Below are 16,077 nucleotides of genomic sequence, written 5' to 3' on the forward strand. Positions count from 1 at the left end.
GGAACAGGTGGGGACGATTATGACAGGGGCGTGGCGGACAATCAGGGAATCTCAGATACAACGAGCGGGGCAGGGTAAACAGGCACGGAACACAGACACGAGGGAACCCAGAGTGGACGCTACGAGAGGGGGCGTTGCCCTACGTGACAGAGTTTTCCCTGCTCCAGTATGTTTTTCAATACAGTATTTGCTATCTCAACCAGCATTCTGTGAGCTTAACATGGCTAGTTTGGACTGGTGTACAATGTAGGTGCTGGAAGATCAGAACTTCAGTATCCCAAACTCTCCTCTCTGCTAGTTTCCTCCAACTTTCATTCCAGAATCGGGATCCACCTCAAGATGCTGCACTAAATCAAATCAAAATCAAATCAAAATGTATTTATATAGTGCAACAGTTGTTGTCACAAACCAGCTTTACAAGTGTCTGAGTCCAAGGGCGACAGTGGCAAGGAAAAACTCCCTAAGAGCGTGAGGAAGAAACCTTGAGAGGAACCAAGACTCAGGAGGGGGGAACCATCCTCCTCTGGCCGACGCCAGTCACCATAACAACAATTAGAGAGATACATAAAGAAAAGGCAATGCGAAATAATTCTCATATTTGTGTGTATTTGTATACATGAACTCTCTATGTAATTCTTATTCAGTCCCAGCCCCGGTTCTGGACTGCTTTGCTTGGGGGGGCAGTAAAACATAATGAGGGGGCATGTCGATAGTCATGTTTATGAAGCCAGAAATATATTCAAGGCTTGATTTGTGCATGAATGATGACTATTGATACTGGCTTAAAGTGATGTATTAGGTAAAGAAATAAAAATGCACATTTTCGAACTTAAAACTTAAAACACAATGATTAAAAAATACATGTTGATTATGTAAATGGAGAACAAAGATTATCTAATTGTATTTCATTTCAATACTGCCATTACTAATAGAACAACTCTATTTCTTGAAAGGCTGACAAATGTACCTATACACAGACTGAGAATATTCAAACATGGAAATAGGAATGAGTGAGAATATTTATATTACTGGGAAATTAAAATATAAAGAAAACAAAAGAATACAAATTCTGTTATAAAAGGGAGTATTCGTCACATTTCTATTTTGAAAAAGAAAAAAATATGAAAGTACATAAAATAAGAAATCTACTGCACTTTAATGGTAAAAAATCTGGTAAAGTATTGAAGTTTTTATTGATGTTATGAAACGTACTGGTACAATGCGGTATTTATGCACAGTATAACAATACTGGCTGTGATGGCGAGGAATCGTTTAAACCAGGGATGTCAAAGTCAAAAACACAGAGGGCCAAAAAAACTAATTTGCTACAAGCCGAGGGCCGGACTGGTTCAATGTTTATTAAAACATATTGAAATGATTGCACATAGCCTATTGAACCAAGACCTAACACAGTGTATATTATTTAATGTTTTAAATGAATAAAGCACTATTTTCTTATGGATCTGTCAGTAATTTCAAGTGAAAACATTTTTTCAACAGGCAAACAGATAAAAGCAAACTTCCTTCAAAGAAAAATCACATGAAGACACACAGAAGACACACAGGTTTACCTTTTACCTCCGTGAACATGTACTCTGCCTCCCACCTGGCTTGAAACCCGTTCTCAGTGTCCACCTTACGTTTAGTCATTTTTGAGAAGGGGGATAGCTGAACGTTGATGTCTGCTCTGACTGCTGATTTAGGTTTATACTTTCGCGAGTGACCATAGTGCGCGACTCCGAATTTTAATGTTGCTTTGTGTTGCAGGTTTGAAAAGTGCTGCAATTTAGGCTAAAGTACTTGAAAATGTTTTAAATTGTAACTACTTCATTTCACAACAAATATCTGTCTGACTGAACAGTTCTCTTGTATTACGTTAACAAATACGAGCCTCTTGTAATTCCAGGACGAAACATGAGAGAACGTGAAGACGTTAAGATTGGGGAAAATAAACAACCATTAAATAATGTGAATAAAAAGCGAATTATTTCGAATCATTTCGAGTATATGTATAAATATTTAACATATTTAAGTTTACCGTGCTGGAAAATATTGAAATGGACCTTTAAAGTGACGTACAAGTGCTTGAATTCCACCTTATAAAGGTGTATGAACCCTGCAGACATGACTTTGTTCATTGTGCTGTCGGAGCCACTGCGATTACGTCATTTTCGCCGCGCGGACCCTCGCGACGCTTCGCGCTGCAGTGACTTCGCGGGCTACCGTTGCATTGTGGGGAATGTAGTGTTTGTGCGTACAAAACACCATCGGGCGGCTGTAGCCTGCGGGCCGGTTCTAATAGTAATTCAATATCATCCAGGGGGCCATAGATAATCAATTCGCGGGCCGGATCTGGCTCGCGGGCCTTGACTTTGACATATGTGGTTTAAACCATGAGCCGCGACGGCTTGCACGGGGGAAAGAGCAGCCTCGCGCGGTGTCGTGCACCTCTCGAATTTTGTAACTTCGCGCGCGCCGCGCCTCAGCGCAATGAACAATGTCATGTTTGCCGGGTTCATACACCTATACAAGGTGGAATTAAAGCACTTGTACCTCACTTTAAAGGTCCAGTTCAATATTTCTCAGCACGTTAAACTTAATTAAGTTAAATATTTATACATATACTCAAAATAATTCGCTTTTTTAATCACACTTTCAAAACGCCCAATCTTAACGTCTTCACGTTCTCTCATGTTTCGTCCTGGAATTACAAGAGGCTCGTATTTGTTAACCTAAGACAAGAGAATTGTTCATTCAGACAGATATTTGTTGTGAAACGAAGTAGTTATAATTTCAACATTTTCAAGTACTTTAGCCTAAATTCCAGCACTTTTCAAATCTGAAAAAGCAACATTAAAATTCGTCAGGTAAATGTTCATTCCCCTGTTTTTTTTTATTACCACATATCGTTTCGGACAACACTGCGCGGCAAGTATTTAAACGCTTCCGCCGTTCGCGCAGGTTTAAGAGAACCAAGTTAGCCTAACCGCTAACGGCTAATAAAATAATTTAAGCAACACCTATGTAAGAGGTGAGTAACATTAAAGCAACGAAAAACCACAGTTAAGCAAATATTACCATGTGGAAGTCAGTTTAAACTCAGAAGAGTGTTTACCAGTATACCCGTCATTCACTCACACTAACAGAACATATACTGCCGAACTGAACCGTTTGGGGCGGTCTGCCGATTTTTATATGACTCAAAGAGCCAATCAGGAATAAGCAAAGAAATATCTTCACGCTGTAAAGCAAAATGCATTTTTGTGATTGGTTCAGAGATAATAAAAAAAGCCGTTGCTTGCATTGTGCTTGGGGGGGCAAAGACACAATTTGGGGGGGCAATGCCCCCCTCTGCCCCCCCCTAGCGCCGGCCCTGTTCAGTCCTAAACTTCTTGATGGTTGGTAATAGTAGTCCAGGGCCGTGGAGATACAGCCATAGCAGAGGAGAATTTGGGGTGGTGAGAGGGGCCAGTGCAGTGAGTTGATCCTTCATCATAGATGGTTAGACAGGAGGTGGCTGGCCTAGGCCACCATGATGTCCAAAAGCAGTGCTTTTATATTGTATTGATACTCCATTGATGTCACTGGATGGAGCAGTAGGTTTCAATGTTCTGCAAGAAGCAGAATCACTGAAATTGCTAAGAGGAGTAACATACATAGAGAACATCCATGAGAACATGTTTAATCCCCACCCTGAGCTGGGACTGAAACTGAACACTTCTTCAATCACGGCTGAGATCTTTTTATGTCTTCTGGCCACACGGTGGCGCAACTCTAAAAAAAGGCATATTGATTAATGTATCCAAAACACTTACAAGTCACATGTAAAAATCACCAATATGGTCCAGTTAAACCATTCTTCAAACGCTAATTTTTAATACGTGCTGGTGTGTTATGAGAGGGAAAGTCACACTTTATATGATTAAAACCGCCACACTGGCAATTGCACTTTCTTGCCAGCAGGTGGAGCACACGTGACGTTGATTCCGTACTGAGGCCTCAGAATGCCTCTGACTGACATGCATCACTGGGTTTTTTTTTACATTAGCAGTATTTGTGATATGATATTATGCTTCGTCGTAAATGAACGACGTTGACGTTCCAGGCATTTATAGGCTTGTTATGATCTTTACCTCACTGTTGACTGGTCAGAACCCTCCACTGGGATGGTCATGTCTGAGTGACGTCCTGGGTGGGTATGGAGGGCGGCGTGAACAAACACGTGCTATTATGTCAGCATCAGATATGTAAACCCCGATTTAAGTAAAACGTGTTCCGTTACAGATTACCTGTTAAAACGTATCTATAACCTAACCCAAAAGATTGACGAAGTAATTTAACTTGATAATTTTTTGTTATTACGTTTGCATATTCGTTAGCCCATAATTGCAATTAAGGATATGTTAGGGCAGAGCCGGAGTGGCTAATCGTGAGATTCGGGAGGATTCCCGATGGGCCGGCTCATGTCAGTCTCTAGTTTGGGCCGATTGGGAGGGGAAAATAATTTGGGGCCGGATTTGGGCATGAAACTCCCGGGCTGAAAAAGTGTCCCACTCCGGCCCTGTGATATGTGGTAAAGGTTGCCCATAACAACACATGCCTTCTCCAGTAATGCTAAGAAGGCCCCTTGAAAACTAATGTACTCCACCAGTGTAAACATCTCAGGCAAAGTTTATTGTAAAGTTTTTTTTTACATTATATTATCGGTGAGAACAAAATTCTTCGTATTGAATTGGTGGCGCTTTACTGGAACAAGAAACAAGAAACAGTCGGTTGAGAAGGGAACGTAGGCCTATCTTGGACAATCAGATCGTACGTTATTAACTACGGAAATCTGCTATTTCTGAAAACTGACTGAAATCTGCGATTTATCGTCGACTAAACACGAGAAACTTGATAATCTGGATAACTACAGTTAACCTGTAAGAACTATGAAACAAACACAACGATGAAAACAAATCCGTATTCACACCAAGAAACCTCTTAGCACTCAAGTTGCATCTTTTGCGTAAATGAAAGCAAAGACATGAATAAATCACACCAGGCAGATATAACAAATGCACGTGTGTTTCCAGTCGCAAGGGAATGCATGAAAATTACCTCACCAGGATTTTGCTCAGGCTTCCTGGATTGTGTTGATTCCACTAATTTTATCTGGATTGCTAATTAGAAAATCTAGCAAGCTTGAGCAAAATCTTGGTGAGGACTTTTAATCGCGGCACCTGGAATTGACAGCACTAATGAAAATCCCAAATTACATTTTGGGATAGAACACAAAGCGTGCTACACACCTTTAAATGATCGCAGACTACAATATACACTCAAAGGCCACTTTATTAGGTACACTTTGCTAGTACCGGTTTGAACCCGTTTGCCTTCAGAACTGCCTTAATCCTTCAGAGGTGTCAATTCCAGGTTCACAAAGTAAAAGTCCTCACCAGGATTTTGCTCAGGCTTCCTGGATTGTGTTGATTCCACTAATTTTACCTTGATTGCACTAATTAGAAAATCTAGCAAGCTTGAGCAAAATCCTGGTGAGGACTTTTACTTTCTGAACATGGAATTGACACCTCTGTTCGTGACACAGATTCAACAAGTTTCTGGAAACATTCCTCAGAGAGTCTGGTCCATATTGACATGTTAGCATCATGCAGTTGCTGCACATTTGTCGGCTGCACGTCCACGATGCGAATCTCCTGTTCCACCACATCTCAAGGGTGCTCTATTGGATTGAGATCTGGTGACTGGAGGTCATTCGAGTACAGTGAACTTCTTGTCGTGTTCAAGAAACCAGTCTGATTCGCGGTTTTTGAGATGGCGTGTTATCCTGCTGGAAGTAGTCATCAGAAGATGTGGTCACTGTGGTCATAAAGGGATGGACATGGTTAGCAACAATATTTAGGTAGGCTGTGGCGTTGAAACAATGCTGAATTGGTACTAAAGGCCCAAAGTGTGGAAAATATCCCCCACACCATTGCATCACCACCACCAGCCTGAATCGTTAATAAAAGGCAGGATGGATCCATGCTTTCACGTTGTTGATGCCAAATTCTGACCCTACCATCCAAGTGTCGCAGCAGAAATCGAGACTCATCAGACCAGGCAACATTTTTACAATCTATAATCAAATTTTGGTGAGCCTGTGCGAATTGAAGCCTCAGTTTCCTGTTCTTAGCTGACAGGAGTGGCACCCGGTGGGGTCTTTTGCTGCTGTAGCCCATCTGCCTCAAGGTTCGACATGTTGTGCATTCAGAGATGCTCTTCTGCATGCCTCGGTTGTAACGACTGGTCATTTGAGTTACTGTTGCCGTTCTATCAGCTTGAACCACTCTGGCCATTCTCCTCTGACATCAACAAGGCATTTGCGCCCACAGACCTGCAACTCAATGGATATTTTCCCTTTTTCGAACCATTCTCTGTAAACCCTAGAGATGGTTGTGCGTGAAAATCCCAGTAGATCAGCAGTTTCTGAAATACTCAGACCAGGCCGTCTGGCACCAACAACCATGCCACGCTCAAAGTCACTTAAATCACCTTTCTTCCCCATTCTAATGCTCGGTTTGAACTGCAGTTGATCATCTTGGCCATGTCTACATGCCTAAAAGCATTGAGTTGCTGCCATGTGATGATTTGACATTTGAGCAGTTGGACCGGTGTACCTAATAAAGTGGCCAGTGAGTGTCGGCTGAGAGTTGCAGTATGTCAGAAACGATCACATGATAAGACCTGTTAAAAATGTTGAACACGAGCAAGTGATCTTTCTTAAAATGTAATCAGAATACCGATGACACAACCCCGTTACATGTATTCCGTTTCTGCCCAACCCAGCTGACCTATCAAAGGTGAACCTAACGTAATGTGTGCTATTGCAGACCAGTGCACTCCCTTCAGTTACGTACAGTTGATCGATTTTACACTTTACACTCATTTGAAAGCACGAGGCCTCCATCCTCAATATTCACATTTGGATGTTTTGTGCATGCGCACATTCCAAAACCACAAACACGTGCAATACACATCCCTGCATTAAGCGCTTGGTTACTATGATGACGGGAGAGGCTGCCACGCCCTATCCCTGACTCAAGAGTGTCTGCCTGGGCTCAGGACGCCTGGTCTGGGCTCCGTACTGGTACATTCCCAAAGGGCAGAGTTCAAGCTGCCTACCCACTATACCTTACTGGTGTGGGAGTACTTCCTGCAGGTAGAGAGGTGACTTCTGAACTGTAACTCTGACTGCTGTATTTAAAAATATACTAATGTATATGCTGTGATTATATTATGCGCTTTTAGCAGTCATCTTCAATATTCATGAATAGGTTTAATGCTTATATGTCATACAATACAAATGAATAGAAGAAAATTACTTTCTGCACTCTGTAACAAATGGCTAATTCAGACAATAAAGTCCTACAATCAGTAATGATGTAAAATATTTTATTTTTCTGTAAATGCTCCTAAATTCAGTTCCTCAAATACCAAACCCTATAATCGCTCTGTGTACTTCAAAAGGATTCATTTTCCAAAACATCCGAGACTACTATACAGGGGGGATGGGGGGCGGGGGCGACACCACCAGGAAAATGTTGATGTAATTTACAAGACAGGTAAAATATTCATGAAATAATTTTGTTACAGATGTTCATTGAGGAAAAAAAATATATACAACTGACTCTGTTTGAAAAATTCATGCCCTGTACAACTGGTATTCTAACCTGTAAATTTATTGGGAAGCTGGATACAGAAAAAAGGATAAGTAACGAACCGTGTGTAATGCGAATAGCGGCTAATGAACTGCGCTCTTTTGACAAACATTTACCTTTTAATCAATAAAATTATTCATGTTGAATATATACATTTCTAAAAATCACTCCAACTTTCTCATGATTTTTTTCAACAAGTACATGAACTGGTTAGAGCTTATCTGACTGAAACTGACTAATATTTTTAACTGTTATAACCGAATAATTAAACTGGACACAAAAGATTTCTACAAAAACCCCAGACAGAAAAAAGTCTACTTGTGCCTATTCTGGTTAAAATTATTTTTATGTGGGTGGTTTAAGATTAATTTAGCCGTTGTCCTCAACTATAACCAGACTTCTTTTAAAAAGCCTTTATACTGTCATGTGGTCTTTTATCCACTTGCTGATCAGATTATCAACAGCCTCTTGGCAAAGAGCTAAATGCGCATCACATAAAAAAATGCAGTTTTTCAAGTGGTCAGAATGAATGTGTCAATCACAAAGAGTCACTACAATACCATACTCTAAAGAGAAAATACTTTCTTGTGAATTATTGAAATTACTTTGCAATTCTGTACAGAATAGTAATTTAAAATAACCTCTGAAACAGTTATAATGGCGCATCGTTATTAAATATTTTTTAAAAGAAGAAGAAAGAAAATGAAAACAAGCACATGTAAACACCCAAACATCAAATTGAATAAGGTAGTATTTGGTCAGTCATTCCAATATTTTTCCTTATTTACAATTTATTTACAAATGTAACATCTCTTCAGACTGCGGGCGATATTCAGCACCATTCGGCCAAAGCTGCAGTCTCGTGTCCTTTGTTGTCTGTCTGCTGTTTTTTTTTTTGTGTTTTTTTTAATTTTTTTATTTGCACATTTTTTACATTTTAAAAATAGGCCCACTCACTCAGTCACACTGTAATAAATACAAAACAACTTTTCTTTTCTTACACAAAACAACAAGAGAAACCTAGGATAAAACTGACTCATGGAATCAAGTATTTAAAATTTCTTTTTTGTGAGTTTTGTCTGTTTTCTTTTTTTTTAGTGCAAGTTACTTTTCCCTTTGCGGAAGTCAATTCCGTACATTCTTCATTCAGTGATGTTCTACATTGATTACTACTGTACAGTCTCCACCAACAATGGCAAACGAATGGGCCCGCCCTCTTTCAACAAATGGGCCCGCCCTCTTTCAACAAATGGGCCCGCCCTCTCTTTCAACCTATAAGGCATATCCGGCACAGTGCTCGCTCTCCCTCCTCATTCGCTGGTGAAATCTGCCTCAGACTTTCTACCCCTGTCTCTTGCTCTCTCTCACACCATCCTCAGAACACGCACGCACGCACACACACACACACACACACACTCGCGCACACACACACACACACACACACTCACTCGCACATGGCACATGCAGGTAACTGAACCTTCTCCTTTCAAGTTCAGAGAACGATGCAAATGGCTGTAACACAATGGCGCAGTTGCGTTTGTGTTTTCCTCTTGATTTTGCACATTACAAACAAAACAAAACCAAAACAAAAACAAAATAACAACAACAACAAAAAAAACCCACACACACTCAAAACACACAAAATAAACAAAGATCGTCCACTAAAACGGTGTCATTAACAGGCCATGAAAGCTACAGGCTTTCCTCTTGCCATTGACAAACTTGAGATTTTGCGGTTCGTCTTCAGCACCTGGGGCTGCTGGGGCCTCTTGGCACCTGTGAGTTAGGGTGTGCTCGAGGGCGCCCTCTTCAGTTCAGCCACTTGCGGCAGTTGGCTGCGCCACAATGGCACGGAATCTTGTTCTGGCTGTCCACCGGCCCCAGTTTGTAATTGTAGCACAGCTTAAACACAAACACGCACGCACACAAAACAGCCACGATGAGTAATAAAAAGTACACAAAAAGGATGTGAAATGAATGGATTAGCAGAGGCAAAGCCACTGCAGGCAAACACACTCACCTCTTCTCCTCTCTCAATCCTACGACTGGAGCTGATGATAATTTTGTAGCCACGTTCAAAGGTCACTACTTCCGCCACACAATTTGGTGAGCAAGAATGATTGATGTACCTACACACACAGAGAACGCACTCGTTTATGCGTCATCAAATCAAAGTAAATGTCAGTGTAGGTTATCCAGCGGCTTGAATATCCATCTAACACCCATTTAGACCTATTGCATGCTGCTTAGCAACACTGTTTATGTGAATGGTGAAGACAACAGAGAACTACATCAGCACCACCTCCATCAACTACTGTGCCATCTCTAGGCCTCTGCATACTCAGATGGAGAAACATTGCTACTGGTCTTTACCTTGCTGGGCTTCCAGAGCACGTGGCGTCAATGACGGAATCGGCGTTGATCCGGAACATGAACGCTGTCCGGTTCTGACAGTGTGAGAGAGAGAAAGTGAGAAAGAGAGTGTTTGTGTGTGAGTGCGAGAGAGAGACCAAGAGATAGAGACAGAGCACAGTTTGGGTGCAGCCTGGGAGACGGTGTACGTGGTGACGGTTGCTCGGGTTTGGGAGAGCGTGTACGTGGTGACGGTTGCTCGGGTTTGGGAGAGCGTGTACGTGGTGACGGTTGCTCGGGTTTGGGAGAGCGTGTACGTGGTGACGGTTGCTCGGGTCTGGGAGAGCGTGTACGTGGTGACGGTTGCTCGGGTTTGGGAGAGCGTGTACGTGGTGACGGTTGCTCGGGTTTGGGAGAGCGTGTACGTGGTGACGGTTGCTCGGGTCTGGGAGACCGTGTATGTGGTGACGGTTGCTCGGGTCTGGGAGAGCGTGTACGTGGTGACGGTTGCTCGGGTCTGGGAGACCGTGTTGCTCGGGTCTGGGAGAGCGTGTACGTGGTGACGGTTGCTCGGGTCTGGGAGACCGTGTACGTGGTGACGGTTGCTCGGGTTTGGGAGAGCGTGTACGTGGTGACGGTTGCTCGGGTCTGGGAGAGCGTGTATGTGGTGACGGTTGCTCGGGTCTGGGAGAGCGTGTACGTGGTGACGGTTGCTCGGGTCTGGGAGACGTGTACGTGGTGACGGTTGCTCGGGTCTGGGAGAGCATGTACGTGGTGACGGTTGCTCGGGTCTGGGAGAGCGTGTACGTGGTGACGGTTGCTCGGGTCTGGGAGAGCGTGTACGTGGTGACGGTTGCTCGGGTCTGGGAGACCGTGTTGCTCGGGTCTGGGAGAGCGTGTACGTGGTGACGGTTGCTTGGGTCTGGGAGACGTGTACGTGGTGACGGTTGCTCAGGTAGGTGAGAGGTACCTTAGCCTTGTAATGCAGCTCCTTGCGCAAGGCCACCTCATTGCGGAGGATGTCTCCAAGGTATTCGATCACCATGGTCTGCTTCTCCAAGTCTCGCGCAGCAAACAGTCCCAGGCCCTGCAGACAGAGGACTCACTCAACACACCACAATGGCCAAAGGCTGCACAGCTCCTGCTCAGGGCTTCAACTCTAGGAGCAAGTTTGGGATGACTTTACTTTTTTATTTGCATGTTTCTTGGGCTATTTTACACTTTTTTAAATACTATTTTTAAGATTATTAATGCTTTAAATATTGTATGTTGATTTAGGTGATGTAATGTGACCATGAGTGCTATGAAAGGTACCAATAAATACAATGTATTATTATTACTACCACTACTAGTAGTTTCCTGGCTTCCAGAATTAACAACGCAACACCAATGCTTTTAACAGTTAACAACAGTGAATTATTTTTACATTTATTCATTCATTATGAATATGTGTTCCTGTCAACTATAGCTGACAAAAATAAATAAATAAATAAAATCACAAAATAGCCCATCTGTTGTGCTTATTCCTGCGCCCGACTGATAGGATTACCTGCATCTGCCTGACAGAATTCAGCAAACAGTACATTATTAGAATTCTATCATAAATTAACTTTTTATGTAACGCAACTGCTTCTGTACGGAGTACTGAAGCGTTGAGAGCGTGTCTGCATGGCTGTGTGCAGAGGAGCCCTGTGAGGAGGGTGTGTGCAGCCGCTGGGCGTGGCCGCACCTGGATACGGGAGTGAGCCAGGTACACGTTGCTCTTCCATTCGCCAGTCAGCCGGCGGTACTGAGACGACTTGGAGTGCACAAAGTGCTTGCTGTGAGACGGGCCGCCCTCGGCCGCAGCAGAGTTCTGGATGACGCAGGAGGGCTGGTTCCACACGGACAGGACCTTCGACCTGCGTGATGGAGCGGCGTAAAGGGTGTGTGAGAGAAAAAAGGGAGGATTTGTGAAGACTGTGAAGAAAGGAATATGTGAAACCTGAAAACACAACGTCTCAGGTCTGATTTTGGGTGTAAAATGGACAATATTGTCTGACCAGGAACAGGAAAACTGATATAGATGAATGCATTCAACATTAGGTGAAACTACTGCTCATATCTACAATAGCTCTTGCCACAAAGGTGCCCGTTACTGAATAAATAACATTATTCCATTTTGCCCAATACTTTTGTCCTACTTTAAGGATTCCAGTGGTAGCTAACAGTTTGGTTCAAATTAATCTCTTCTGCAGGGCTGCCTTGCCCTTTCCTTGCTTTTAAAGAGGAGTATGGTTTCCTGGGTCTCTTTCTTTCAGGGTAATTTAGCCCATTTGTACATGTAAATGGTTGTCAAAGTTAGAAAGCCCGACACAACACAGAGTGAGTAACTACATGTCTCAGCTGCATTTTTTAGCCATTTTCTTTGTTACAAGATGCAATCTCGTATCATTTTGCATATAGCCCAAATATTGGCAAATTTGGCATGACACAAGACCAGAGTACTGGAGGCCAGCAAGAGTTTGTTCAGGTTTGTGGCCACATTGAGAAAATGCAGTGTTCGCTGTGAGGGGAAAGTACCTTTGTACACTCTGCCAGGTACAAGCACAAAGAAGTCAATGGTTGAAATCTATTTATACCACTGCTACCTCCACTTTCCCAATTATCTGACTATGTGCCTGGCACTTCATGTAGGACTGCTTCATGTAGCATCGCTCAATGCTGGACCTTCACACATCTTTCTCCTGAAGGTCAGGACAGATACAACATTGTGTGGCCTAGCAATATTCAGGTTAATAAAAACATCTCAAAAGTATGCATTATTACTTGTGGATTTGTGATGTTTAAAGCAAACAAGGTAACTGCTACAAGTGTTGGGCCATGCTGTGGGTGTCAACTAATTTTGTTAAGTAGGTTTATGATTACAAGCTCTTAATGTTATGGTAACAATTCACTGTTGTGTTACCCTGGACAGTTTGAAAACCACTAGACACTGTAATGATCACTAAGGTAACTTATGGTTGAAAATAAATTATGCCAGTTTCCCCACAAAAGGTCACCCTTCAATCATAATCTTCAGGAAATGTATGATAACTGATAAAAGTAGCAAATAATTTAGCATCGTATTCGAGTGCAGTCTGCAGACTCCAAGACGGGCACAAACGCTTTGACAGTTGACCAACAGAGTAGGTAAGCTGACCAATCAGAACAAACCTCATTGGGAAGAGGGATTAAAGAGTGCTTGAATCATAGGCTAAAGAGTTAGAAGCACCTGAATCTATTTTAGGTGATCCCATTTTTGAACACTGAAAATGAGCAGGTCCCATTTAAATGCCTAATTATTTCACAATATTAACAGACCACTTCAGACAGACAGCATTAACACAGAGTTCAGGGGTTACTAGAAAACTGACCTCTGAGACTGTGGGAAGCTCCTGAACTCAGAGCGGGCGCTTCCCGAGGGGTTGATGGACAGAGGGAGCTCCAACATCAGGTTGCGTCCATAACGGAACCGGTACCTAGAACAGGCCTCTACGCCCGGCAGCTACGAAAAAATCACGAGACCGCAGCGTGAGACTTCCTCACATAAATAAATCAGTACAAGATTGCAGAGAGAGTAAATTACAGGGTGTGTATGATGCTTGCAGTAAGCCAGCAGCACCGTAGTGGAGACGCTGCGTTATTACCGACTCGGCGATGCGGGCGACGGCCGGCACGGTGAGGCCGAACAGGTCCTCGCCCTTCAGGTAGACGGGGAAGAGACGCAGCATACCAGTCTCCGCCCGGCGCTCTGCCACGCAGCTCAGCACCTTGTCCCACACCCCTGCACCAGAACACACACCATTAGACCAAGAGCCCAGCAACAGAACCGGGCTCCGAGAAGAGAACCGGGCTGCTATTCGGACGTGACGTTTCACTACTTCTGACATTTTGTCTTTCTACGAATATGACATGATTCGTACAAATGTATGTTTGTTGTGGAAATACTTGGTACAAATGGATAAAAAATGTTGCCAGTTAGCAGAAATTAACACACACCTCTAGTTACGTAGGAGCTTTCTGACCAAGCCTCAGCTATATATCTGACCTTGTTACGTGACTCCCCAGATCACATTACAGTTTCTGGTTGTGTGAGAGTCAGGTTCAGCTGACCAGTCACCAGCAGTGTGTCTGTAATCTGACTGAGTTATGCTTGTGTGAGCCAGCTTTCAGTCACAGGCATTAGCCACTATCCTCCAGAAAGATTCTGGTCATACAGAAATCACAAAAGACACGACTCCTAGGAGAACAGGGGGCGTACACCTACACATCCTCACACTCATCCATCCAAGGCCAACACCCGCCTCCCCTCCCAACCCCCCCGCACCTTTAGCCGTGGTGTCGGTGAGCAGCAGGTCGTCATAGCCGCTCTCCACGACGCGGATGGTGAACTCGGGCCGACCCTGCTGCTCTTCCACAGAGCAGACGTAGCGGCAGCGTCTCTGGCCGTGCCTCATGCTCCAGTAGAGGCGGCTGGCCTCGTAGCCCGGTGGGAAGATGGCGCTGGCCGAGTGGAAGGCGGGCAGCAGGGCGGCGGGCAGCTGGCCCATGGCGTGGAAGAGCAGGCTGCCCACGCGGAAGGCGTGGCCAAGCTCGGGCCGCTGCACTGCGGCCGCCAGCAGCCGCAGCTCGTCCCGCTGCACGTAGACGCGGCGGAAGACGGAGAAGCAGCGCAGTTGCTGGTCCAGGTGCGGTCCGGCGGCCGCCGCGGCTGCGCCTGCCCCCCGCGGCCGGTGCTGGTGGCACAGCATGGTCTTGTCCTTGAAGAAGGTGCAGCCGGCCTGCAGCGCGCAGGTGAAGTGGTAGACGTTCAGGCAGCGCAGGCGGTGGCAGCCGCTGGTGGCGCCCAGACGCTGGCAGGAGGCGCAGGCCACCGTGCGGCCCCTCTGCCGCGCCAGCTCCACGTTGATGAGGGCTCCCGCCTGCGTCTCGTACACCTCCGACGACCACAGCGCGCAGTTCAGGTGCACCCAGGTGTCCAGGTCCAGGTTGAGGAGGCGGGCGGGGCCGTCCGTCAGCCCGTCGCCCTCCTGCTGGCAGAAGCAGCAGCGGCGCCGGTCTCTCGCGCCCGGGCACGGCCTCAGCGACGAGCGGAGCTGCCTCAGGAGCTCCTCCAGCGCCTCCTCGGGCGCCGGCGAGCCGCCCCTGGGCACCACCACCTGCACGCTCCACCTGCGCCAGCGGAGGCCCTTCCAGCGCTTTCCGTGGGGCCAGGGTCGCTCGTCCGCCCCCGAGCCCGGGGAGCGAGGCTTCAGCTTCACCGTCACTCGGAGGTGCGCCTCCGCCTCGGGCTCCACCTTGGCCGTCGGCTTCGTGGGGTGGGCGGGGCCCGGAGAGACCAGGTCCGACGGAGGCGGGGAAGGGGGCGGCGGCTTGGGTTGGAGCTGAGCCAGGCAGTGCACGTCCAGAGAGGACATGTTGTTGTTGTACTGGTGCAGGGCTTTGGACGGACTCTCTTTGACGCCGCCGGGCGTGAGAAGGGCCACGGATGCCTGCAAACACTCTATTGGTCAGAGCTGCATATACAAGCTACCTGTGCAATATCAGACATTACTGATGTCGACAGCATATGGTCAGTTAAAAGAATGTGGAGGTTTATATAGCTTTAGTTGGGCAACATCTTAGTACCCGCAAACACAGTGTTTCTCGTTCTTCCTCTCGCACGGGGGACAGTGTGGAGGGGGACTGACCTTTGTTTCCACGTTGCCTTTGGCCTGGGATGAAGAGTGCAGTATGAGACAACTATGACTGCAGAACACCAGCTCCCCTCCGTGAGAGTTCAGCTGTGCCTCCTGCAGGAGAAACAGCACAGTGAGATACACCACGGGGGACAGTCCATTGCCAGGAAAGAAAAAAATAATGCCCAAAACTCACTCATTCTGATTTTTATTTCTATTGTATACACTGATGAATTCCCGAAACGTACACTGCCTCAAAGCAACATGAGATTTCTGTCAAATCTGCTGACAGGTGTGTCTGCTGAAGTAAAGACTCTCCTGCATTC

The 16,077-nt window shown here is 45.3% G+C and overlaps 1 protein-coding gene across 15 annotated transcripts in view; it reads right to left on the reverse strand.

Moving 5' to 3' along the window:
* Window positions 1–8,586: 8,586 nt before the first annotated feature.
* kmt2cb (lysine (K)-specific methyltransferase 2Cb) overlaps window positions 8,587–16,077 on the reverse strand; it is a 71,815-nt gene continuing 64,324 nt past the window's right edge. For all 15 annotated transcript variants that reach the window (XM_076973090.1, XM_076973096.1, XM_076973095.1 and 12 more), the window contains 9 exons: window positions 15,764–15,865; window positions 14,401–15,565; window positions 13,721–13,857; window positions 13,448–13,578; window positions 11,782–11,953; window positions 11,023–11,139; window positions 10,074–10,147; window positions 9,721–9,829; window positions 8,587–9,602 (listed from right to left, as the gene is read on the reverse strand). In XM_076973090.1, coding sequence (XP_076829205.1) covers window positions 9,510–9,602; window positions 9,721–9,829; window positions 10,074–10,147; window positions 11,023–11,139; window positions 11,782–11,953; window positions 13,448–13,578; window positions 13,721–13,857; window positions 14,401–15,565; window positions 15,764–15,865 — 2,100 coding nt within the window. In that variant the 3' untranslated portion in view covers window positions 8,587–9,509. The remainder of the gene's footprint in view (window positions 9,603–9,720; window positions 9,830–10,073; window positions 10,148–11,022; window positions 11,140–11,781; window positions 11,954–13,447; window positions 13,579–13,720; window positions 13,858–14,400; window positions 15,566–15,763; window positions 15,866–16,077) is intronic.

This window comes from Brachyhypopomus gauderio, chromosome 14 (assembly GCF_052324685.1).
Source record: "Brachyhypopomus gauderio isolate BG-103 chromosome 14, BGAUD_0.2, whole genome shotgun sequence".
In the NCBI taxonomy this organism is placed as follows: domain Eukaryota; kingdom Metazoa; phylum Chordata; class Actinopteri; order Gymnotiformes; family Hypopomidae; genus Brachyhypopomus; species Brachyhypopomus gauderio.